The sequence below is a fragment of the Chenopodium quinoa genome, unplaced genomic scaffold (assembly GCF_001683475.1).
Source record: "Chenopodium quinoa cultivar QQ74 unplaced genomic scaffold, ASM168347v1, whole genome shotgun sequence".
NCBI lineage: Eukaryota > Viridiplantae > Streptophyta > Magnoliopsida > Caryophyllales > Amaranthaceae > Chenopodium > Chenopodium quinoa.
In genome coordinates this window covers 169442-195154 of record NW_018742461.1, presented here as the reverse complement: position 1 = coordinate 195154, position 25713 = coordinate 169442, and the positions used below count along the sequence as shown (strand labels likewise).

The following is a 25713-nucleotide window of genomic DNA, read 5'->3' as shown; positions in this document are numbered from 1 at the left end:
TGATGGAGGTAAAGAGAGAGATACCATGTGATCTTTTTTACATGGACAACTTAAAATTTTTTTATGTTAAATGTTGATTTTGGCATACAAAAAGTTTGAGTACTCTATATAACTCATAGATGAGCTATTTAATTTTATTACGAGCAATTCAAGAACAAATTTCTATCACATAAGCCATAAGGTGAGTTAGGTAACTATCAAAATTGTACCGAAGTACATGAGTTATACAGTACAGAGTACTATATCATGGACTCGGATCATGTTTCGCATCCTAATGTTAACATTTACTCCATACTTCGAAAATTACAAACATTTTTGTTGTACTTCAATTTTCATTTAGTTGTTACAATAGCAAATTAGCAATATTTGGCTAATGAACGATTGATTCTAAGTGGCTAACTTTTTTTGACAATATAAATCAGGGTCATTGGCCATAAGTCCAAATTATTCTCAATGGCCCAGATATCTTAAACACAGCCCAAATATGGTACAAAGCAGATTTTTACGGGTCAACCTAACTCCAGTTAGCGGCAGCGGAATACGCTCTATTGGTACAGAGGTCGAAGTGTCGAACCCTCTCCTGCCTCTACTCTTCTCACTATATTCTCTGTTATGCTCTCTTTCCACGACTTCTACTCAAGTACTCGACAATTTTCCGGCGACCACCGATAAAATTGCAGATCATTATTTAATTCCCTAATCAGGTAGTCTTTTTCTTTTGTTGGCATGTCAATTTCAACCAGATTAAATTTGAGTGCTTAATTGATTGAGGGCTATTGTTGTTGTTATTCTTGTGTGTGCTAAATTAATAATAATGTAGATAGAAATTCACAAACTGTTCATTACCTATTTTCAATTGATTCTGCCTTGGTTAATTTGATAATGGGGGATTATTTGCTTTTAATTGTTCCTGTTTTGGTTGATTGGTAATGGAGCATTGCTTGCATTCAATTGTTTCTATTTTGGTTAATTGGTAATGGAGAATTACTAGCTATCAGTTGTTTCTTGCTGGGAAATTTGATAATGGAGGATGATTGTAGCTTCAATTATATTCAGGAAGAGTAAAAACTTAATGGGTCTAATTTTGGTATATATGTATTATGGGTAACTATATATGTATGGAGGGTTGTGATTATCTCAACTCTACAATGTAGGGTTTCAATCCACCTCTACAGGCCAAAAAGGAGAAAATAGAGTTAGTATAAATTTTTGATTTTTTTTAGTTAGATTGTTTATTTGATTTTGAGTTGAGAGGTGGAAGTTTGTTACTCTCACATTGAATATTAGTGTTCCTATATGTCATTTTGTATAATTACATCGAAGATCGAACAATTAATTGTCAAATAAGATAAAGTGTAAATTAAATTGGAAAAGAGAGAATTAAATGGTACTCCGTACCATTTGCCTAATGACTCCACCTTGTAGGCCTCCTTATACACAAGCCTTTCAATTTCTTGATTTCCATTTGAAGTTACTTTTAGGATTTTCAATGAGTTATGAACCTTAGCAGGGAGTAAATTGCCAGGTTGCTAGCTTTGTATTAAGGTTATAGAAATTTAATTGAACTAGAGAATTGAATTACTAATATGTTTATACATAACAATCATATTTGTCTGTGAATGCTCTAATACATCCATTTTTTGGTACAATAATTAAAAAGCTGCAAACTAAAATTGAAACGTACATCACTAGAAGAGGCTGTTGCTGCTATAGCCTTTAGCATTGTAAAGATTTGTGCTATAGAAACCAGCCCCGGCCGGGGTTAGCTGCCATGGACACCCCAATTAGCCCTATAGAAACCAATCTTAATCGAGTAGGTGAATGGTAGAGATGAATTTGGGGCTGGTTGATCATATGGGTGACCATGGCATGAAGCCATGAACAGCTATTTTTAGTTCCTTTCTTAGATTGACATCGAGTAGTCTAGTGATTTAAAGAAATTTATGGAGGTGAAGGGGTTGATATAGGCATGGTGTTTAGACTAGTGTTAGGTGGTGGAAGACTAGAAGGGTTTATATCTACGCGTAAATGATTGGTGCTATGGTATGGGGTTCAATGGAGGTGTAAAAATAGCTCAGGAATGGATGTGGGTGGTGTAGGAATGGGTGCTGGTGGTGTATTTGGAACGGGGGTTGGTGGTGGTGAAACAGTTGGTGTTGGTATCGGTGTTGGTGGTGGTGATAAAGATGGTGAAATTGGTGCTGGTGGTGGTGATAAAACCGGATCCACCGGTGGTGGTGGTGAGGCTAAAGGTGGTATTGGTGTAGGGGGTGGTGAAGAAATTGGTACTGTTGGTGCTGGCGGTGGTGATGATATTGGTACTGTTGGTGCTGGCGGTGGTGATGATATTGGTACTGTTGGTGCCGGCGGTGGTGATGAAATTGGTACTGTTGGTGCCGGCGGTGGTGATGAAATTGGTACTGTTGGTGCCGGCGGTGGTGATGAAATTGGTACTGTTGGTGCCGGCGGTGGTGATGAAATTGGTACTGTTGGTGCCGGCGGTGGTGATGCAATTGGTACTGTTGGTGCCGGCGGTGGTGATGCAATAGGTACTGTTGGTGCCGGCGGTGGTGATGCAATAGGTACTGTTGGTGCCGGCGGTGGTGATGCAATAGGTACTGTTGGTGCCGGCGGTGGTGATGCAATAGGTACTGTTGGTGCCGGCGGTGGTGATGCAATAGGTATTGTTGGTGCCAGTGGAGGTGATGCAATAGGTATCGTTGGTGCTGGTGGAGGTGAAAAAATAGGTATCGTTGGTGCTGGTGGAGGTGAAGCAAATGGTATTGTTGGGGTCGGTGGTGGAGGGGATGCCAATGGTAGTATTGGTGTAGGTGGTGGAGAAAAAGGGATTGGTGTTGGTGGTGGTGATGAAATTGGTAGTACCGGTGCAGGTGGAGGTGATAGAAGGATTGGTGCTAGCGGTGGTGATGCAAGTGGTGGTGGAATGATTGTTGGCGGTGGAGATGCAACTGGAGGTGGAATGATTGTTGGTGGTGGTAATGCAAGTGGCGGGTAAATGATTGTTGGTGGTGGTGATGCAAGTGGCGGTGAAATGATTGTTGGTTGGGGTGGTGGTGATGCAAATTGTGGTGGAAATACAGGTGCTGGTGGTGTTAATTTTGAGATATCTGGTGGTGCTGGCGAAGATGGTGTTAATGGCAGTGGTGGGGAGAGAGCAAATGGTAGTGGTGGTGACAATAATGAAGGTGGTGGCAAAAATGGTGGTGATGGTTGTGTAGGTGAAGATGGAGCTACTAAGGGTGGTGGCGGAGAAGGTACTAAAGGAGGAGGAGGTGGTAACGCAAATGGTGAAGGAGTCACCGATGGAGGTGGGGGAGATGGTACAAGAGGTGGCATTATAGGTGGAGATGGAGTTATGGGGGTTAATGGTGGTGGCACTGGCGGTAAAGGCCTTTGTCTTGGCAAAAATGGGTTATTAGATGAAGATCGATCAAATGGCCATTTCCCACAGCTACCAAAAAGATACTGGTAGAAGGGATCACAACTAGTGTTTGCATTGGTCTTACTGCCCTTTGATTTATGATGATGAGCACTCTCACCTCTGCCTTTCTTACTTTTACCACTAGGTGCTCTCTTCTTTGGCTCTTTGTTATGTTTATGTGTTCTAGCCTCTGTGAATGTCTGAGTGATCAAAAGTAATGCTAGAAATATTATTATTAGTATATTTCCTTTCATAATTGAAAACTTTGGGGCTGTGCCAAAACTTTGCTTCTTCACTGCTCTATTTATAAGAAAAAATAAAATTCTCGACAATTGTAGAATACTTTGAACCAACATTAATGTGAGAATTGATTAGGATTATGTAGCTCTCTGAAGTTGGGAATTCAATAGGTATGGTTTTACACAGTAGCACAGGCAACTGGCAATAAGGCATAGACAAAGGCGCTAGAACAAAATTAATTCTGTTATTTTGGATAGAAATGCCAACCATGTAGCCGCCCTACTGTGGTTGTAGGCGATGAGAGATTGAAAATATACAGACCCAATGAATGAGGAAGTCCTTGTATTGTGTGCCTTTTCCACGTAAAAGTCCACTTTAAAAACTTCAGTTTGTGGAATTTGCAACTAGCTTCATTTTTGACTTACTGTATTGCCAATAAATTATAATGCTAGTTTTAAGGAATGCCTATCTTGTGAGTTGTGGCTTATCTTTAGCGATTTATATTTAAGAAATAATAGTTATGTGAGATTTTTGTTGATTCATCTCAATGTTCACTTTTCAAAATTTCAAACCTTGTATATATATATATATTAAGTTATGCAGTATCAACTATCAAACTTGAAAATAAAAATGTTGCAACTAATTAAAAAAAGGAGTAAAAATTTGACAAGTACACTTGACAAAATCAATGGAAATTCAGCTGACATTACATTTACAATAAAATGGAAAAGATTAGGTGGGTACTGGTACAAGAGGTGGTGAGAAAAACTGGTCTGGCTCGCTAGGAGCCGTCCAAATTGGCGGATAATCCCCATATTGTGATGGTGGAGGAGATAGCCATGGATCAACGAATGGCGGCGTCATACTGAAATCACCACGACTACTACTACTACCATCATCAGGAGGTGTTAGCCATGGCCATGTTGTTGGTGGCTGATCAATATTGCCATTACCATTGTCAGCAGGAGGAGCTTCCCATGGCAATGGTAATGGTGGCTGGTTAATTTCTCCAACAGAAGGTGTTGGCCATGGTAATGGCGACCATGGAAGCCATGGTATTGGTGATGGTTGGTATATATCTCCAAGAGATGGTGGCGGTGGAGTTTGTAGTGGTATCCATGGAGGAAATACAAACCCTATCGGCGAAGATGGAACTGATGACGGTGGTGAGGGTGGAAGCTGAAACACTGGTGGTGGAGATGGTGGCAAGAACGGTGGAGGAAATAATATAGGCGGTGTCATTGGTGGGGATTCAACTATTGGTGGTGGAAAGGGGAGTGCTGATGGTGTTGTAGGTGGTGTGAAGAATGGTGGAAATCCAAACTGCGGTGGCAGAATCGAGACCAACGGAGGAGGCGGAGTAAAGCCAAACTCTGGTGGCTGAATCGAGACCAACGGAGGAGGCGGAGTAAAGCCAAAATCTGGTGGCTGAATTGAGACCAACGGAGGAGGAGGAGTGAAGCCAAACACTGGTGGTGCATACAAGAACGATGGAGGTGGCGGTGAAGGAACAAGTGGAGGTGGTGGTGGGGAACATAGAGGTGGCAGTGGTATCACAGGTGGTTGAGGAAGTATTACAGGTGGTTGAGGAAGTATTACAGGTGCAGGAGGTAGCACTACAGGTGCTGGAGGTAATACCACAGGTGCTGGAGGTAGTACTACAGGTGCGGGAGGTAGTACTACAGGTGCGGGAGGTAGTACTGGTGGTGGAGGTACTATTACAGGTGGTGCAGGTAGAATTACTGATGGTGGTGGCAACAGTAATGGTGCTGGTGGAGGAGGGCAGATAAGTGGGGTAGGAGGCGGTAGTGATGGTGGGAAGAGAAACGGCGGTGGGGGAAGCACAGTTGGAGGCGGCTGGGGAGAAGGTGAAAATGGTGGTGGTGGTGATGGTGTATGGAGAAAAGGATTATGAGGGGAAGGGGAAGTAGGAAAAGGCCATCTCCCACACATATCAAACAAGTAGCCGTAGAAAGGGTCACAATTGCGACCTCTTCTCAGTCTACCACCTCGGCTTCTTCCTCGACTTCTTCCTCTTCCTCTTTGTCTTGATCTGCTTCTTCTTCTCCTACTTGTAGTATGGATTCCACTTCTTTTTCCATCATCTTCTATAGATGATTTTTGCTGTAGGATACTATTAATATTATTTGCATCTGTGATTGCTGCTTGTGCAATCAACAGCAATACTGCCATGATTATAACTACTTTCATCTTTTGCCAAATTTTTGGAGTATGTTACTTGATTTTACGTTATTATAACTTTCATGTATGATTGTTGATATATTGCCTGGATTGTTCAAACTATTTATTAAAAAATTTACTCTTTCAATGGACCTTAGCTGCATGATGACAAATGTCTATGATAACTTAGTTACTCATAATATGCATGCATACTTCGAATACCAAAAAATGTTGTCTTGCTCAGTAAACTACTTAGGTATATAAATGTCACATTAATTACTTAGCCAACTGATTTACTGAGAGAAGTTTCTCAGAAGAAAGTTGCATGTCGCCCAAGTAAACTATAGCTTTCTGTTTGCATGTAGACTAGAAAGGGAGGCTTTCGAGGATGGTGTTATTTAACATCTTCAGCATGCACTGGCTATTCAATGACAGCCTTTGTTTCTACATTCAATGACAGCTTCACCACGTTAAATAAATGAGGGAGTAATAATATTGATTATATAAATCAAAAAAATACCACGTTAAATGCTACGGAGTAATTAAATACTCGTAGATGCTAGATGTGTAAATGTGTTCTACATTCAACATTCTTCTTGTGTTCATTGTTCCAGTTTCTCCAGGTAATTATTTTCTTTATTATTTTTTTTAATAAAAAATTTAAGTTATTTTCCCACAATCTATCTTCTTCATCTCTTTTTTTTTTTTTGGTTCAATTCCAATACTACTGATAATTCCAAAGATTTGTTTTTTCTTCCTAATTAACATAAATACATAATTAATACTTGTCATTGTCATACTTAACTGGGTTCTTGTATTTTCGCTATTTGAATCTCTAAATTTCTCTTTGCAATTCAATGTCACCCTTAATTCACTTGTTTGAATTGGGTCATTGATTTGATTAGTTATTTTTTTCTTGTATATATATAGAATAATTAGTCATTGATTTGTTGCTTAATTTATCGATATTCGATTGGATTATTAATTATTAATGCTTAGGGATTAATAATATATTCAGTTTGTTTTTCTAATTATAGTTTGTTGTTAATGTTAGTAGTATCCAATTTGAGATCTGAAGTTTTGAAAATTCAAGTGTTGGGCAAATACCATTAGAGTTGACTGTGACTCAGTGAAGCAGGAATAAGGTTAGTTTATTTTCTTCAATTTACCTGATTTTTTGTTATTGGATTCAAATTTGTTGAATTATGAATCGAATTTGATTTTGGATTATATAATGTTTGGATGAATTATTTTGATTATTATTTGAAAGGATTCTAAGTCTATTGTTTGGATATTGCTACACTATAACCTTGGTGTAACTGATGAACTATGATTTTTCGAGTTTCGGGTTGATTTGGAATCCATGTGCATTTTTTTAGGTGAAAATTTTACTGATTTACATTTTATTTAACATCCATGAGATTTATCACCTTAACTGTTACTACTTCAGTGATAGTAGTAGAATGAAACTGTATATGATTGACATCGAAAGTTTTTGACTTTGAATTCGTGTGGTAGCTGGTGGTGGTGGTACTTAGATCGTTTCTATGTGGGCTGTTGTTGATTTTTAAGAAAATTGGGTTCTTTTATCAGGGGGCTATTGATTCTTGGCTGTTAAATCCTTTCCAATAGATTAATGAGAGGGGAGGATGGAGTCAAATTTGGTTATGTGATATCGCGAGAGATAAAATAACAAAATGGTTGTGGATTGTTTTTATAATTTTAGTTGTGAATAATTGCTTGCAAAATGATGTTCTTGGGATTGTATTGCTACAAATTTAATTAAAGTCAATTTTAAGTGGAATGGGGCTTGTTAGGAGGTTTATTGCTTCTTGGGTGTTTAATCCATTCAAATAGATTCATGTAAGGGGAGTATGAAGTCAAATTTGGTGATATAACATCAGATGGAATTAAAGAAAAAATGATCGTAGATTTATTTTTTTATTTTAGCTGGTGAATAAATGTTTGCAAAATGTGTTCTTGGGATATTATTTCAACAACAAATTTAATCCAACATTTGAACTTTTATCAATAGCTCTTCTTACTCAACAAAAACAGAAATAGCCATTAAACTGACAAAGGTGGAACTGAGTTTCAAAGCCCCATCAATGGAGAGGCTAAGTCAATTTGATGTTTTCAACTATCCGTAAGACCTCGTGAAAAGGGAAAACATTGAATGATTTTCATCTAGATATTAAGGATATAGGGTATAGTGTGGAGAGAATATATTCAATGAAAATCTTATGAACCTAGTTAGCTTGACTTTCCACTAAGACCATCTGGAAAATAAAGGGCATTGGTTTTCAAAACTTGATACTTGACTGGCACAATTGTCATTTGTCATGATATATTGGAGAGCTTTTTTTAAGATTTTTGTTTGAAATGTTATAATGTGTGTGATGTACTCCGTAGAACTTTATGACTTTGTCCAACTCCTATCTATTATTCGATGAACTAAAAAAATTAATACGGAGTAGTTGTTTTCATGTTAAGTTATTCATTTTACAATGATTTATCGCAGACGGATCATTGTTTACAAATTACAGCTCTCGAAATTTTGGTATGATGGATCACAAAGAAAACCAGGACTCTTTAACAAGTAACTTGGGTAATATTGCACGGAGATGCTTGTTTGGTGTCCTTTCTATGGGACCAATCCCTGATCATATTGCTTTCATTATGGATGGAAACCGAAGATATTCTAGGAGATTGAAATTAGAGGAAGGAGCAGGACATAAGTTAGGCTTTACTGCTCTAATGTCCATGCTTAAGTACTGTTATGAGCTGGAAGTGAAATATATAACTGTATATGCCTTCAGTATCGATAATTTTAAAAGAAGTCCTGAGGAAGTGAAGTTTTTGATGGAGCTTATACAGGAGAAGATTGAAGTCTTGTTAAAAGAAGATAGCATTGTTAACCAATATGGAGTTAGAGTTCATTTTATCGGGGACTTGAGGCTACTAGATGACTCGGTAAGGTTAGCTGCTGAGAAGGCTATGGCAGCCACTGCTGGTAACTCCAAAGCTGTGCTCTCAATTTGCATTGCTTACACTACTACCAATGAGATTGTGAATGCTGTTCAACAATCTTGTGAAGAGAAATGGGATGAACTTAGAATACTAGATTCATGTGGTGCAGCGTATGGGTTAACCGATTATACTGGCAGTGGTCACACGACAGAGAAAAAATCAATAGGTGTGATGGATGTTGAGAAGCATATGTATATGAAAGTTGCTCCTAATCCTGATATTGTGGTTCGGACTTCTGGAGAAAACCGCTTGAGCAATTTTCTTATCTGGCAGAGTGCACACTCCATTCTGTATAGCCCCTCGGTGCTTTGGCCTGAGATTGGTCTTTGGCATATAGTTTGGGCTGTCCTGAATTTCCAAAGAAATCATGCTTGTTCGAGAAGTAAAAAACACGACAATACTGATGATACGAAGTAATACAGTTGCAGGAGCTGGAATCTATGAAGATAAGTGAAGGGTGTAGTTGACGTCTTAATAAGATTATAATGATTAGCAAGATAATCTATGAAGTAGTGTTGTTTACGAAGTAGTTTACATTTTACAACCTATTACTCCATAAATCATTCTCTTCAATTCAAACGAACTCTAAGTTCATATCATGTCCAATTTGGTCCAAATTTTTTAAAAGCTAACAAATCTTGGGCCAACTATATTTTAAAGCAAATGATGGCAAAGGTGCTAGCGTGCTACAGTAGTATTAAGCTAACACTTCGTTACATTTTTGGCCCATTTTGAATATTGAAAATTCTATATTTGATTATTTTCATAAATGATACTCCGTATATAAATTATAATAATAATAATAATAATAATAATAATAATATATATATATATATATATATATTATTTCTTTCAAAAAAAACTATTGAACATTGTACTCCATAAAATTGAGTTAGAAAAATCAAGATTTAGAATCTATAGTCTAAAATCTTTCCATTTTAATTCATATCAATAAATTTGGATTGAATTAGATTGAACTTCATAATGATTTCTTATGGGATAATCTAGTAACATTATCACTGTAAATTTTTTTTTTTTTTTTTTTTTTTTTGGTTTCTATTCATTTTTGAGGAAATTCTTGTTTGACTAAACCTTTTATCACCAAGCAATGTCACTAACTTGGTGGAGTTGTATTAGGATCATGCTACAATTTACCTACCCACTAGAGATAGATTGAGGAATTAAATATACTCTGCTACGTATCAATTTTATCTCTAGTAATAAGTTGATTGTAAAAAAAAAAAAAAAAAAAAAGTTGATTGTCTAATATAGGGGTGAGCATAGGTCGGGTACCCCTACCGTTAACACTATCGATTCGGGTACCCGATAACCAATAACACTAAATATAATATCCATTAATCGAACCGATAAGTTCGGGTACCCGGATTTTCGAATCGGTTATTGGGTACCCAATATGCTATCCAATTATGAAAATTTAGACTTTATAATCTAGATATTATAATATCATTCAACACTAATTAGCAATAATACCACATGATCATGACCAAATTACTAATAATATTACTAACCATTTTAATTATGAAGTGATTATGAAGTAAAGTAAGAGTTTAGATTTTGGATAAATAGATTTAAGTAAGAAAAAAATAATTGCTTATTGGATCGGATCGGGTAACCATTAATTTTAAAATGATACCTACTAACCGTATCCGATAAAAAATTATCAGATCGGATACCCAAACCGTTATGGTTATTGGAACAAATACCCTAATTTTCGATTTTCAGATAATTTTGCTCATCCCTACTAACGAGTATACTTTCTTTTTCCCCTATACTTTTGTATACTTGCTTGAAGACTATTTCAAAACATGGCCTTAGTGATCCTTTAATACGTATAACCTGAGATTTACAGGTCAAGAAATTATCGAATTGTTTAGATTAGAATTTGCTAATGTATGACAATTCATACAAAATTTACGTACCATCTTTTGCAAATTATTTAATTAAGCATTGTCACTACTTCAACTTAAAGGCATATATATACGATATAGACCATATAGTATAGTGATATACATTTCAATGTTGATGAATGTTACTCTAGATAGGTGTGGGCTTGTCAATATAATGCTAGTTTTGACTAAAGTGCGATATTCATTACTATTTTTTTTTTTTCAATTTCTATGAGCTAATGTAATAGGTTCATCTTCCTTAGGCTGAGTTTATTGCAAGTCTTGGAAGGAGTATTGAGATGAGTCTTGAACAAGATTTTTGCAATGTATACAAAGACTACATGGAGTCTTGATAAGAGTTTTGAAATCTAAAACTCATCGTAAGACTCTATAAAAGTACAAAAATTTTATTTTTGCCCAATAGTGAGCTGCCAACTCACCATCTTAAAAATAAGGGTATTTTCATTTTTACCACCTTCAAATAATGACTTTGTCGAATTTACCACCTCCAAAAAAAAAAGATTTACTTTACCACCTCATAAAAAAATAAAACATCAGTTTTACCACCAATCACCTCCAACTAACGGATTCCGTCCATAAATCCGTTAGTGGGGCCTACCTTGCACACGTGTCGCCATATTATTGGGTAAGTTTTAAAAAAAAATTAAAAAAAATCCCCATTAATCAACCGGTGTTGCTGCCACCGTCAGGACCCCCACCGCCGACTAGCCACGACCAGCCCCCACCACCTAACCGCTACGACCAGCCCCCACCACCGCACCGCACAGCCACAACCACCTTTCCACCAATTTTTATTTATTTTTTTGCTCTGTTTTCTCGAAAGCCACAACAATGGCGTCTCTTCCAATGGAGTTAATCACCTCCATTCTTTTCGATTACCCACTAAATCACTACTTCCCTTCAAATGCGTTTCCAAGGCTTGGCATTCCTTAATCAATCAACAGCACCCATTTAATCAGACTTCATCTCGCTCATTCTCTCTCCTCTGACCGTCGTCTTCTTATCCTCAACCATGGAAGTCACCTGGAATCGACTCCATTGAAGTGGGGTTCTGAGCTTGATGCTAAAAACGATTGACAAGGTTTGATTTACCCAATTCTTTTTCTGGTTTTGAGGTTTCGATTTGTGGGTATTGTAATGGATTAATTGCTTTGGTTTGTAGAAATGTTGATGATAATCGATTTGTATCCTTGTTGTTGGTGATTTGGCTTCTTAGTTTTTGGCAGCCACCAAATCCCGACCACCCATAAATCCCCTTCTAATTCCGACCACTCTAAAAACCCTAGCCACCACCAAATTTCGCACTCCTAAAACCCTAACCACCACCTAATTCCGACCACCTCCCTAACCCACACACCAAATTCCGGCCCCTCCTTAGTCACACACGAAATTCCGACCAACCGAGGTAGTTGATTTCGTTGCTGGTTGGTTTACACGGAAGATCGGGGAAGATGAAGAAGAAACGTCAAAAAGGTGGGCCCTACTAACGGATTCGTGGACGGAATCCGTTAGTTGGTGGTAAAATCGATTTTTTGGAAATTTTGTTGGTGGTAAAGTAAATCTTTTTTTTTTGGAGGTGGTAAATTCAATTAAGTGGTTATTTGAAGGTGGTAAAAATGAAAATACCCTAAAAATAATTTATAAAAAAAATTAAATATATAATAAAATGAATGTTAATAAATTAATATAATAAGTAAATCTGGAGTGACTGTTGGAATGTAAAATTGGAGAAAGTCTTATATGAATCTGAATAATAAAAAAATAATTAAAAGTTATTGAAAATCTGATGTGACAGAGTTTGGATTTTAAGTGTTAATCTTGGGATAACTAACCCTTATCTCCAAGTATCCATCATACACTGGCACTATCTCACATTCTCGGCCTTATGTTCTATGAATTTCAACTTCCCAATGATTATTATTTCTATGGAGCAAATTAAAAACATTATTGTCGAATGGTAAAAGTTACCTACAAGAGATCTGATTCGTAAATTGAAATAAGAAAGACTTGATTGGATTGTGTTATGGGTAGAACCAATTATACACAAATACACGCAAGTTGATCTTTAGATGTTTTTTCGGAAAAAAAAGGAAAAAAAACTCCTTTTTAAGTATTGGTGTCCAATAGGGTGAGAAAGTTAGTAAATTAGCAATCTCTATTTCGAGGCCTATTTATACTGTTACGAGGTTAGTTCCTCCTTCTCTAACATCATCCACAAGCATCATTGACTTTCTTAATGACTTTTCCAATTTGTCAACATAAATTATTGTTTCCAAAGGTTTACTTTTCACGATTGGACCGCTTGACTTTTATGGCTTAATCAAAAATCAAAATTAATAACACCATTTGGTCTTTTGACGCATGTCATACCCAATACTAGTAGTAAAGAAAATTACTTTTGAAAGGTGAAAATTTATTTAGGTCAATAGAGAATACTTGGTGTTAATTGTATGTTAATTTTATTTTGGATTAGATAGACTTTTATTCGTATTTTTCTATTACTACATCAACAATGGAGTATTGGATAATGTACCAACTAAAAGCATATAATAGGTCGTTATATTAAAATTATTTTTTAATTAAGGAGTCGAGAGAGATAAAAATATACTTTGTAATAGATATTTAATTTGACATAAAATGATATTAACCAAATTGTTTTTTTCTCTTCTCTTGCTCTCTACTTCCTTTTTTTTTTTTTTTTGTTAGAGCGAGGGATAGGTCAAGTGGTTAGACCTTCCCTTCAGGTTTCAAGAGATCCAGAGATCTATTCTCACCCCCACTACCCTTATGGCTTTCTGAACACCACAAAAAAAAAAAAAAACTAGTTATTTGTTTTTTTTGTAAGCCCTTAACTTCAATTATAGATAGTTAATAATTCTCTACGAAAGATGTCTCCATATGTGGGAGTTTTCTTCCATCTATGTCGAATTATTCATCTCGTCTATAGTATGAATTACAATACTTAATTATTGTTAGATTCATAACAATTGAGAAATTTATCTGGATTCTAAATGGATTACTCGTGAAATCTTGTAGGGAGCATTATGTACATCAATTGTTTAATCCAACTCGAAAAATAATAATTACAACATAGTTTTCGAAAGACTCCGCTTTAAAAGAATGATGCAAAGTCATGTAAAATGTCATGGCATTTGTCTCATTGTACATTATCAAAACACCAAGTTTTATACTTTTTACTAATGAAGGGTAAAGATACATGGTCAAAGTTATAAGTTTAAATATATAAAAGTTCAGATAGAACAACATTATAATAAGACAAAGAAAGTAATAATTAGAGATGTATAGAATATCTTAATATGATTCAAAGTTTTGAAATGTCTTAATTAGATGAAAATGAAATAAATTTCTCATAACTTACATAGGACTCAAAAATTAAAAATTAACTTAATCGAATCATACTCAATTTAGATGATTCGTTTAAAAAGTGTTCTCACTATAAACTTATCTTTTGAAATTGTATATGTAATATGATGTACAAAACTTCATGAGTCAAGAAATAAAAAGAGAAACTAATTTCTATGTTAAGATAAGTTAAAACTATAGTAAAATTAGTTATATGAAATTATTGTTAAAATAATGTAAATATGAATTGAAGTATTTAGATGAACAAGGAACTTTAAAGGTATACGAGTGCATAACTTAAAGATGCACCTCTCACTTTAATTTACTTTGTTTGTGCCATTTTCTAAATTTTCAAAGTTTGATAAGACTACAAGTTTTGGAAATTATAGGCCATATGATGAAGTATTAGGCTGAATTGACAATTAAACACTCACTTCTCTCTCGCATGCATGCTTCATTCATCGTAACTTAAGATTTTCTAAAGGTTGACTTATCATTTGAATTTTAGGCCAAAACAAATAAAAAGAATGTTGGCAAAATTTTCAGCTACGTACAATCTCAAATTATACATATATAATTTTAAATTAATTAAAAGGACTTTGATACCTTATTTATCAAGTAAATTAAAACGAACGAAAACCACTAACTTTCATCAAAAGCCAAGTAAAAATCGACAACAATCACATCCTTGATAACTGATATACATCTTTCTTAATTTTTTTTATTGTTATTCTAGATAAGTGACCTATAAACATAAGAAATGTCATAAGGTCAAAGTATAAGTATATTTCAATACGGAGTACGAAGGTGTTTTTTTTTTTTTTTTTTGGGTTGGACTAAATTTCAATATTGGACTGATAAAGGCCCAAACTCATTTGGCAAAAACACAAGGTAACGTAAAGCCCAAGAACTTCAACTTTTGTACGCAACAACATACGCCAACATACTTGTCCACTCAATGCAACCGCTTTCTCTCTCCACAAATTCAACCCCAAATTCATTCATCAATTCTCCAAATCAATTCATCCAAACTCCAGAAAATCAAAAAACCCAGAATCCCAATTTCACAATCAAACCTTCAAAGATGCCGAAGAAGATGGGTGTAAACAGCAAAGCCGAGGACGCCAAAGCTCGAAAAGCCGCCGCAGAAGCCGAGAAGAAGGCTCAAGAAGCCAAGCAAAAGGAAGACCAGTACTGGCGCGAAGCCGAAGGCTCCAAATCCAGAGCCGCCAAGAAACGCGAGGAAGAAGAGCAGAAACGCGCCGAAGCCGCGGCTAAGAAAGCCGAGGCGCGCCGATTAGCCGAGCAAGAGGAGCAAGAAATTGAGAAGTCCCTGAAAAAGCTTGATAAGAAGGCGAATAGGGTTATGGGGGCGACGCCGACGAAGGTTACGGAGGCGGAGTTGCGGCGGAGGAAGGAGAAAGAGGAGGAGGAGATGCGGCGGAAGGCGGAGGAGGCGAAGAAGAAGCAGAGTAGGATGGCGGGAGAAGATGAGTATGAGAAGATTGTGTTGGTTGAGAATCGGAATAGAGAAGGTGATTTGATTGAGGCTCATACTGTTGAAGAAGCTCTTGCTCAGATTTCTGTTGCTGATACTTTGCCTGTTGATAAGCATCCTGAGAAGAGACTTAAGGCTTCTTTTAAGGTAATTATAAATCATATTGATCCTCGTGTGATTTTGTCGTGTATTCCTAAATCAATGCTCGTAGTATGTAAGGTGTTCAGTTTAATTTAGGGTTTTGTAGGAATTTTTAGTGAATTCTTATTGTTATTTAATTTTGTGGGTGAATGATGGTACTATTGATGGTTATGATTTAGCACAGGTTAATTGGTATTTCAATTTTACGGTATTTTATCAATGCGGGATGTGTTATACACTTATACTCCCTCCATTCCCCAAGAGATTGGGTGTGTTCACGTTTAAGAAAAAGGTGAATAATAGTTGAAGTGGGTGTGTGTGAGAAGAATGTGTGGATAAATTATGGGGCAAGGAGGCGTAAGATGGTATATTGTGTTTGTTGATGTAGAATGAAGTTGAAACGAGTAAAACAAAAGGTGGGTATGACAATTAAGAACAAAGGGAGTGTGTTTATATTGGTGGTGGAACAAAAGATTATAGTGATGGATGATTAACTGCTTAATGGTCAAATAAAATTCATGTCTTTGATAGTTTGATGGGCCAATGGTGATATTATTTGCATAGACTATAGAGGGTGCGGTTTAGGTGAATCGGTGAATGTCATGGTAATTAATCTTTGTGGTCAGTGTTTCTTGGTGAATTCTATTAGCTTGTCCGTTGTGATTTAGTTGTATACCATTTAGTGATTAATAATTTCATTGTCTGCTTGCCCTTGATTTTGGAAGGGATGCTCTTTCTTGTTCCTATCACAAAACCTTCATCTTATTTTCTTTGTGAGCCCTCTAGTCACAGTCCTTGTTTGGCAATTAGAGGTTAGCTAGTTTGACTAGATGGTTGTATAAAAGTATTTGGTATATATTTGTTAGCCGATTGCTACTTTATCAAAAGCTCCTACAACTTGTGTGTGATTTTGGTTTAGCGTTGAGTGATTTATTCTCAGTGTTATTCTTTTTTTTTTTGTTAAATGTGTATGTTTATTTTCTGAAGGCTGTATGTGCTCATGACTTTTTGACTTCATAGGCTTTTGAAGAAGCTGAATTACCAAGGCTGAAGGCTGACAAACCAGGTCTGACACACACTCAGTATAAGGAAATGATATGGAAACTGTGGAAGAAATCTCCTGACAACCCTCTCAACAGAGTAAGAAATTATGTCATTAGTTTACCTCTGTGGAATTATCTTCAATGTTTTTGTTACTAGTATAGTACTGTAGTATTTGCAAGTTTGCTACTTTGAGCTACTAGTATTTGATCGTAAGGGATGGAGGAGGAAGATTCTTCTGGATGACTAAATAATCACTTTTGGTTCATGTAGTCGTCCCCACTTATAGGGTTAGGGCTTTGATTGATTGATTGATATAGTAGTATTTGCATGTTTGCTACTTTTAGCTACTAGTATTTGGAGTAGTTAACCTGTTTGGATGTGGTATCTGCATGTGTGGTGTACTGTTTTGATGCTGATGCTATAAATATTTCACTTATGGTATTGAATCTTCTTAGAAGTGTAATTTATTTGAAGACAGAAGAGAGCAAGTGTAGGTGAAATTTTTTGTCAGAGATCTATGAAAATATAACTTGATGGGATAATAAATTGTTTTTTCTTTCTTTGAAGCCACGTGCAGCACTGAGATACTCTGTGTTTGAATTGCTCTGCTTTCACATGTATATGCTAGTTAAAAATCAAAATTCAGTAAGGGAGAATTAAGATGCCTTAAAGCTCAAAAGAAGTACTACTGTCTACTGATGCATTGTTGATTTATTATGCGTGTACCAAGCCACTGTGTTATTGAAATTATTAGTCTAGTTTATGGTCATCCAGTATTCCGGTCATGAGGAAGCTATTCTGTAGTTTTGCTGGAAGATTATGTTATACTGATTTAAAATCTGTTTCTGGGGCTGTATTTGATGAATGTTATGCATCCCTTGATCTTTGTGATTATCTTTTTCACATCCTACAAATTTGTGATTTGTTTGATGCTAAAGTAGTGTTCACTCAATAGAGTGTTAAAATATATTCGTAAAGTTCTATTCTGTAGATTAGGGTCTTTGGGGATGGGGATTATCTTCATGCAATCAATACAGATTCCATGACATGGTGAAAGTGATACATGGTCATTGATTCTGAAGCTTGCAGTGTAAGTTGGGAGGTAATGAGGTTGTTCCTTTTTGTGACTGGCTGAATATTTCTCCCTTTTACGAGTTCTAGGTTTGGATTCAGAGGGCTTCTTTATAACACTATGTTTGGATAACAATAGTGAAGGGAAAGGGAGGGGAAGGAAAAAGAGGGAAGGGAAAGAGAGGTGAGGGGAGGGAGAAGGTGAAGGAAAATGGCTCCTTCCAATTCCCTCACCTTCCCTCCTTGCATTAGGTATCCTAATAAAGAATGATGTATCCTTCCTTTCCCTCCATTACTAATAAAGAATGATGCATCCTAATAAAGAATGATCCAAACATAGTCTAAGTGAGAGGCAAAATGACAGTTTGCATAGGTTAAAGTCCAGTGTATTATTTGATGGGTAGGGAGTGTAATCAGTGTATAAGTGGGGGAAGATGCAGGATGATTGCCTTAGGGTTCGTTCTATGTAGATGGTTAAAATAGAAGCTCAAGCTGTACAAGGCATGAATTGGGGAAAAATGCAGGATACTTGAAAACAGAGCTAGCAGTTAGCATGAACTAGGTATTAATACCAATTGTGTGTAACTGCAGCAAAAACTTAGTAGCACAAAATTGGTTTTTTGTTTTTGTTAAAAAAAACTTTGTTTAGCTACTTGCACCATTGTTGCAAATTGACATCTTACATATGCCTGTATATTTTTTTGCTGACTGTCAAAATCTGTGTCCTGAACAGGTTGAAGAATGATGTGTGATAAGGAGGCTGTAACCGTAGAATTACACTGGCATTCTGAAGAACACTATCAATAACTGCGACACATTCTCTGTATGAGTAATCTATTCCTGGACTACTATATGCAAATCTGATCATTTCTTTCAAGGCTCCACCAAGAATCTGTGTGCATATGGTGTGCCTTTAGTAATAAAGCTTCCTCCTCTTTGGAATCCCCCTCCCCTCATTTTGTCGTAGTTGCACTGTGTTACATGATTGGATCAGGCTGTTAACTTATTCTTATACTGTGTACCATAGCTAGAGTGTTGACATTTGAGGCTTTTGCTATCTTGGCACTTTACATATTAAGTTTTATAATGTGAATGCCGAATTTGATGCTCAAACTTCTATGAAAGTGTGAAGATGGTTATTCTGGTATGAGTAGTATTGTATTGAATTTTCTGTATGAGTAGCATCATTCAAGATCTTACTTTTAGGCCTGGCTCTTGCATTGTGGACTGATTATAACTAACTCGAACAGGAATGAAATTCAAAATCATTTACATAGTCATAAAGAATACACAAAGAAGCTCAAAGTAACTTAATGATCTATCATTAAGTTACTTTTTTGTTCCAAAAAAAAAAAAAACAAAAAACTTAATGATAGATTTCAACACCAAAATATAAGAAAAATAAATGTACATTAACACTGTACATGGCCAGAATATATACGAAGTATGAAAAGAAGCTAAGCTAACTTAACACCTTTGGGGATTCATGTAAAACGAAGCTAACTTAACACCTTTGGGGACTCATGTAAAACGTTTGGATTAATCATCATATAGCTAGATTATTGTCCTTTGGGGTGGAACAGGTTTGGATTAATCATTGTCCATGTACTACTCTCAGACATGTTGAACAAAACTTAACACCTCATTTGGTATGTGGTAGTGGACTAAAGATAGTGATCATACAAAGTTTGTGAAGAAATTCTCAGGCCAATACCCAGGGTAGTGCTAGTCAATACTTAATTAGATCTAATATTATGTGCTAATGGAAATTTATGAAAAAATATTAAGGTTTGAGGATGGAGTTCTGTTGACATGGTGATGAGACTAAGAAGTTCCTTGCAAAATTACACTTAAATTTATTACAATTTCCATAATTTATAACCGTTAAACAAACGGACTTTAGGAAGAATTGTATGATCAGAAAGAAGTTTCAAGAGCAATGGGAATAGAAGAATAAATACAACACATTCATTAAGTTGGCATTCAAGTTGTTTACCATTTTTTCTTAAAAAACAAATTCAATCCTCAAGTTACTTAAAGAATTAAGACCCCAAGAAGGGGTCAATTCACACTTCTTGCCCCTTCTCTGGTAGATCATGCACAACGAATTTACCTCCATGGCAAGTACAACAGATCACTTGCTAGCCCTACCGCAGAGAAGGGCGTTATCAGGTATCTGGTATTCATCCCTGAGTGAACGCGTAGGCGTATAAACTCTTAAATAAAATTGTTCTCCGAGGTATTGTCGTGCCCAGAATTGAGTCCTTACATTCCACATGCCAACATTGTCCAATGATAAATACACTGCGGTCCAGGATCTTGAATATACCTACAACAAAGAGTAAAAAGGACCATAAATAATGCCCAAAGGTGAATTGTTTGTTTAACTTAATGGCATTAACTACCTTACCTGTACAGTGCAACGCGATATTGCATCATGTAGATTGTACTGTCCGCGCTTCTCTGCTGACCATTTTCCGCCATCCATCCTGCCGTACATTCAACAATATTATCAAACAATATGAGTCACCATAGGCAAGGTTAGAAGAGGTTCAAATACATAAACAGAAGGCAAAAATTATTACTAATGAGCAAATATATAGTTCCATACTAGTCAAGAAAACTATCAACATTTTGTTTCTTGTAAGCTGCCATTTTTAGCCTGATTTGTCCTAAAAGACTTGTTAACAACTTAATGGTGGTTTAAAAACTGGCTTACCCAACGACGAAGAAGTTGTAGCCATCAAGGTGCCAAGTTTGTACAATGTTCTCTTTGTTCTCAAAAACAATCTCTATAAATGTCCTGTAGTCAGCACCCATCACTCCTGTGTCAAGATACATACTTTTCCCCGTAGGGTGATCAGGTATGCTGTTGACGCGAAACACGCCTTGAATGTTAAAGTAGTCTGCTAGCTTAAGGGGAGTATCTGCTGGAATAAAAGAAACACTGTTGACGGCATATCTTTGTTTTCCATTCACTTGAGCTGCAGAGCTCATTAGCCTGATTGTTCTGCTCAATGGGATTTCTCCATAGTGGTAGGATCCTTGTGGGTTTGGCCTCGGTCCACTTGCTGTTAAATTAGTCCTAGTAATCATAGGATTTGATATATATTAGTTCAAGGATCAATCAAAGCAAACATAATTTCCTCAATTAGTACTAAAATACTCTGTAGATGAGAATGCACTAGTTTATTGTTTATACTACCTTATAGTACGTGCTTGTGCAAGGGACCAACCGATTTCGGTGGTGGGTCCACCAGGAGGAGGGCCGGATACAGCATGGTTGGAGCCTTGATAGTGGAGGATCCCGGTGGTTGTATGGATCACATCATTGAACCGGGTTGATACCGCGATGTAGTAGTCTTTGACCTCCTGATCTGCTGTGACTAAGACGGAGTAAGATTGACCAACATGGATATCCAATGATGAATATAGTTGCTGCATGGTGTGAGTCCCCTCCACTTCTACTAGCTTCATCTTATGGCCTTGAAATCTGATGTTGAGTGTGTTTTGTAGACCAACATTTGATATCCGAAACCTGTATGTCTTACCTGCCATTTTTTGTAAAAAAGGTTGCGTATAAGCATTAAATAGACTTTCTAGAATAACATATGAACACATATTAATCACTAAGGTTAACATTTTATACCCTTTTCAACTGTGAAAACTGCATCGTTTGCACGTCGACCATTGATATGAACCCCATCAGGGAAGTGAAGCCTCTTTCCATTGTCCAAAATTGCCTTCAATTTCTGCAATCATAGTACATTAGTAGCTACCTCTAAAATTGATATGTCAAAACAACTTTCTCCGGTTTTGTGGGAGTCGAAATGTCGCTATAACAATTATTTAGAACTAAAAACACGACAGCTAAATTTAAATGAATTAACTCTACTAAATTGTATACGTAGATTGAGGTCTAATAATAAAAGCAAAATTGTTTAGTAATAATCGAGAATGGTAGAGTCGTAAATATACCTTGTGGTTAGTTCTGTACCAATCACCGATGAGAACGGTAAAGTCATCAGCAGGGGGAGGGAAGGGAACAGGAATGAGAGGCCTGCTAAGAACCCTAATTCCTCCAAACCCACCAGCAGCCTTGTGAAAGGCTGTAGAAGGGAAGTAGAAGTAACTTCCAATTTGATCTTTCACTTGTAATTTGTAGGTGAAATTCTGTCCAGGAGGAATTGGACATGTAGTTCCATACACTCCATCTTCAAATGAATTCTTCCTTTGTTGGATACCATCCCTACATCATCAAATGTCTGTAAAAATAACTTATTTTTGTGCATCCAATACATCGAATAAGTTCAACTATTAATATTATTAATCTATTGATTCAATATTGTGAACGAGCTTTTTAATATGATCGATTCAATAAAGATGTTCCTAACTAGGATCGATGTTCATAAAGTAATAATAAGGATCTTCGTACCACATTGACAATTGTGGTATTTGATTTTATTAATGTTTAATTTACATGAAGTCATGACTTTTGTGCTAATGCAAGAAGCTAAGTTAAGTAGAGAATAGTCACTAGTCAGAGATTGCACGTAGTTTGTTTCAGCCAGCTAGTTACTTGCGTTGATAATAAAGTTTGGCGGTTAAGGTTTGTAGTAACTTTGCAGTGCGTGGTAAGCAATTTGTTTCTAACTGTCAATTTTTTTACGTGCACGCACCGTTAAAATAATATTCATGCACATATCATGAATCGAAATAATTATTTTTTTTGCTAGTCAGTATTTTTCTTTATCTTTCATGTTATATTTAGGTATATATTATGTACTTTAAGGGGAAGCTATTAGTTTCTCAGCTGGTAAAATGTCATTGGGATATTTCTTTTTTAATTAAAATGAAACGGGTATAGTCCAAGCTCCTATTGGTATATGAGTATGTGTTTTATGTTTTTTATTATAATAAAACGGTATAGTCCAAGCTCCTATTGGTATATGAGTATGTGTTTTATGTTTTTTATTATAATAAAACGGTATAGTCCAAGCTCCTATCACAAAAATTCCCTTATATGGGCAGGTGATTTGAGCCCTTACTTCTACAAAAAATAAGGTTCATATAATCCTTTAATCTCTCTATATAACCCTACACATGACAATGATACTTGTACAAGCAATATATGTAAGTTAATACTATAACATTTTTTATTTTATCAGTATAGAGCATGTTACGTGTAAAATGAAGAATAATGTATATAAAGGATTGACTTAGGATTATTAGCAAAGCTTTGCTACAAAATACGTACCCAAACAAAACTACACTTTAAAAATTGAGTATGACATAAATAAGTATAAACCGTCTAAACTATTCTCACCCAAGATGGTTACAAACAAAAAAATTTCTCGTTTTAAAATTTTGTATTGCTTTTGGAGGTTCTTAACATGAAATAACAAATCATTAATAATTTTTTATTTTTCTTCTTCAATTAATCTAATTTTGCAAAATAATTATACATCATACGTTGCACATTAGCAGTAGGTAACTATATACGAATAGTGTAGATACTGTATTTTGCATGCTTGAAATAATTGTGCCACCTATTTACTTTATACCGACCTACCTCTAATAATACATATATAGAGGAAAAAGTAATATCAATAAATACTACTTGTATATTACTCATAAATTTATATAACAATATAGTTTTACATATAAACTTTATGTGTCTCCAATAATAATATTTGCCCTTTAAATTGCTTTTTAGATAAAAAAGAAATAGTTAGCTGTATGCAAGTTGAGTGCACTCATGATTATACCACTCACGTTTTTTCCATTGACGGAAATTTTGTTGGGGACAACTAGGACCTTAGTTTAAAGCTAAATTGAGTACTTAACTATTTTAAAGACTTACTTTTAATTATTTCTTTTTGTCTTTAATTAGATTTCCTCTTTGGTCAACAAGAGGGAGTAAGTTCAAATTTGTTAAAAGATTGGTTCATAGACAAAATTTCAACATCTCACATAAGAATAACAAAGTTACTTTTAATTATTGTGTTTTGAAGTTACTTTTTGGCATAAAGCGATTAATTGTGTTAGAAATATGATATCTTAGTCATTAGGAAAATATATTGCATTTCCATATTGATATTAGGATTGATTTGGTAAATAATATCATTAGTGATATATTTTCCTAATGTCTAAGATGTCATATCTCTAAGGACTCTAACAAATAAGGGTCGTGATTTGAGTGTTACAACAAATGACATTTTTTTTTTTTTTTTTTTTTTTGACGAGAACAAATGACATTTTTATATGAAGACAAATGGAGTATAATATAGACCCGAAATTTAAATTTTTCAATACCAAATTAAAATTCACAATAAAGATGAAGCATTGTAAATTTCAAATATAAACCAAATATCCAAAACTAGTTACATTGAATTGACATTGACCTAATCCAACTCGAACTTACTTAACAACCAATTTGATTAATATTGAATGAATTTTCTTTTAAATTTCAACAGACTCAAAGTAACTTGAAAAAAAACAACCTAAATTGATAACCATTTTATTATTTTGAACGACTCATTTGCCCCCCTTAAACTCTCTTTAAGATGTGAACTTGATTTAACAACTTTTTTAGGGTACTACTATAACATATTATGGCATGTTAACCAGGCCAATTGAATTACATACATATTATACCATAAACCGAAACACGTACACTTTTTTGGCTAGTTTCACAAGAACTAATGAACACTACTACGCAAAACATAATTATTTTTTCCGGTTTACATCTTTTATGGACAAATTTTTTTTAAAAAAAAATAGAGAGAGAAAATAACAAACCAGGAAATGAGAAAGGGCTCATCCAAGTGATTAAATACGTTGATAATAAGATTATCATTTGTCACTGAAATTATATCTGGACCTGGGAATTGCTTGTTGATAAGTATACCCTGCATTTTTTAACCAACCAAATCATCAAAAAATTATACTTTTAACAGATGAAAATTTAAATTTAAATTTAAATCTCAACAAACTATCTTTAAATTGCAAAACCATATCTAATAACAAAACTTCATCTTTATTTTCAATAATATCATAATGTAGGTTATTTTGCTAACATTCACCCCCTTAAAAACAACAATAATTGAGAATTGAGAATCAAAGCACTAGAATAATTAAGAAAGAGTTTTGCAAAAATCCCTTGACTTGGGTTTTTAAAAATAGCTAAGAGATGGAGGCCAAAGGGAAGGAAGAGATGAACGAACCCGTTGTCGAACACCGAGGGGATAGACATGGCCATAGGTGACATGCCAGTCAAAGAACCTATAAGGACTATCAGCAGCAGCAAAGTATAAGAGAGAAATCAAAGCAATGCAGGAAAGCAAACAATAGTTTTGAGACATTGTTATTTACTATATGTTGTTACAAAAATAATGGTGCTGTGTTGTGTACGAATTGAATGTATGTTTCATGAAACTTTATATTATGAATTTATAACATAAAATTAATGGGTGGTGGTGTAGTGTGGTATTATTTTTATTTGCTTAGGTGTAAATAAAGGAAATAATAATAGTGTATGTAGTTTTAAGTTAGGGGTATGGGAAACAGAAAAAATAGGGCTTTTTAATGGAGATGAGTAGTATGGTAGGGCGGGTAACCGAAAGAGGGTTTTAGCTGTATTTTATTTATTATTTCTACGTAGTATATATGTGTATACAAGAGTATTATTCAATATAATTTCAAAAGAAAATAAATAAATGATTAAATATATATTGGATTGAACTATGTAGTTAATTATATTTTTAATAAAAAAA

At 35.3% G+C, this 25713-nt stretch overlaps 6 protein-coding genes across 8 annotated transcripts; 4 read left to right on the top strand and 2 right to left on the bottom strand.

Annotated features, from left to right (window-relative positions):
• Nucleotides 1–497: 497 nt before the first annotated feature.
• LOC110718477 (dehydrodolichyl diphosphate synthase 6-like) lies at nt 498–9609 on the top strand. 3 transcript variants are annotated; one of them, XM_021897303.1, is made up of 3 exons: nt 498–704; nt 6921–7008; nt 8385–9609. In XM_021897303.1, the coding sequence occupies exon 3, from the start codon at nt 8426–8428 to the stop codon at nt 9308–9310; it is 885 nt and encodes a 294-aa protein (XP_021752995.1). In that variant the 5' UTR covers nt 498–704; nt 6921–7008; nt 8385–8425; the 3' UTR covers nt 9311–9609. The 3 variants fall into 3 exon arrangements, with proteins under 3 accessions (XP_021752995.1, XP_021752996.1, XP_021752997.1); XM_021897304.1 differs by having other exon boundaries at nt 6918–7008; XM_021897305.1 differs by lacking the exon at nt 498–704 and adding an exon at nt 6383–6486.
• Nucleotides 2081–3016, top strand: LOC110718928 (glycine-rich cell wall structural protein 1-like). Its single transcript, XM_021897868.1, has one exon. The coding sequence runs from the start codon at nt 2081–2083 to the stop codon at nt 3014–3016; it is 936 nt and encodes a 311-aa protein (XP_021753560.1).
• On the top strand, nt 2996–3572 carry LOC110718478 (glycine-rich cell wall structural protein 1.8-like). Its single transcript, XM_021897306.1, has one exon. The coding sequence runs from the start codon at nt 3017–3019 to the stop codon at nt 3491–3493; it is 477 nt and encodes a 158-aa protein (XP_021752998.1). The 5' UTR covers nt 2996–3016; the 3' UTR covers nt 3494–3572.
• LOC110718927 (extensin-like) lies at nt 4415–5875 on the bottom strand. The gene has a single exon (XM_021897866.1). The coding sequence runs from the start codon at nt 5873–5875 to the stop codon at nt 4415–4417; it is 1461 nt and encodes a 486-aa protein (XP_021753558.1).
• A 5510-nt stretch (nt 9610–15119) lies between the features above and the next one.
• LOC110718476 (coiled-coil domain-containing protein 124-like) lies at nt 15120–19137 on the top strand. Its single transcript, XM_021897301.1, has 3 exons — nt 15120–15829; nt 16844–16963; nt 18672–19137. Exons 1-3 carry the CDS (start codon nt 15143–15145, stop codon nt 18681–18683), a joined length of 819 nt encoding a protein of 272 aa, XP_021752993.1. The 5' UTR covers nt 15120–15142; the 3' UTR covers nt 18684–19137.
• A 718-nt stretch (nt 19138–19855) lies between these two features.
• LOC110718475 (L-ascorbate oxidase homolog) lies at nt 19856–25518 on the bottom strand. Its single transcript, XM_021897300.1, has 8 exons — nt 25165–25518; nt 24740–24849; nt 21917–22187; nt 21588–21690; nt 21144–21489; nt 20658–21023; nt 20349–20427; nt 19856–20267 (listed from the first exon to the last, which is right to left on the bottom strand). The coding sequence occupies exons 1-8, from the start codon at nt 25300–25302 to the stop codon at nt 20073–20075; spliced, it is 1608 nt and encodes a 535-aa protein (XP_021752992.1). The 5' UTR covers nt 25303–25518; the 3' UTR covers nt 19856–20072.
• Between the last annotated feature and the right edge of the window lie 195 nt (nt 25519–25713).

Coding starts and splice junctions, on each gene's coding strand:
- LOC110718928 (XM_021897868.1), top strand. CDS start 2,081: ATGGATGTGGGTGGTGTAGGAATGGGTGCTGGTGGTGTATTTGGAACG.
- LOC110718478 (XM_021897306.1), top strand. CDS start 3,017: ATGATTGTTGGTGGTGGTGATGCAAGTGGCGGTGAAATGATTGTTGGT.
- LOC110718927 (XM_021897866.1), bottom strand. CDS start 5,875: ATGGCAGTATTGCTGTTGATTGCACAAGCAGCAATCACAGATGCAAAT.
- LOC110718477 (XM_021897303.1), top strand. CDS start 8,426: ATGATGGATCACAAAGAAAACCAGGACTCTTTAACAAGTAACTTGGGT.
- LOC110718476 (XM_021897301.1), top strand. CDS start 15,143: ATGCAACCGCTTTCTCTCTCCACAAATTCAACCCCAAATTCATTCATC. Junction 15,830..16,843: donor GACTTAAGGCTTCTTTTAAG/GTAATTATAAAT, acceptor TTGACTTCATAG/GCTTTTGAAGAAGCTGAATT.
- LOC110718475 (XM_021897300.1), bottom strand. CDS start 25,302: ATGTCTCAAAACTATTGTTTGCTTTCCTGCATTGCTTTGATTTCTCTC. Junction 21,691..21,916: donor GGTACAGAACTAACCACAAG/GTATATTTACGA, acceptor CTATGATTGCAG/AAATTGAAGGCAATTTTGGA. Junction 21,490..21,587: donor AGTTTTCACAGTTGAAAAGG/GTATAAAATGTT, acceptor AAAAAATGGCAG/GTAAGACATACAGGTTTCGG.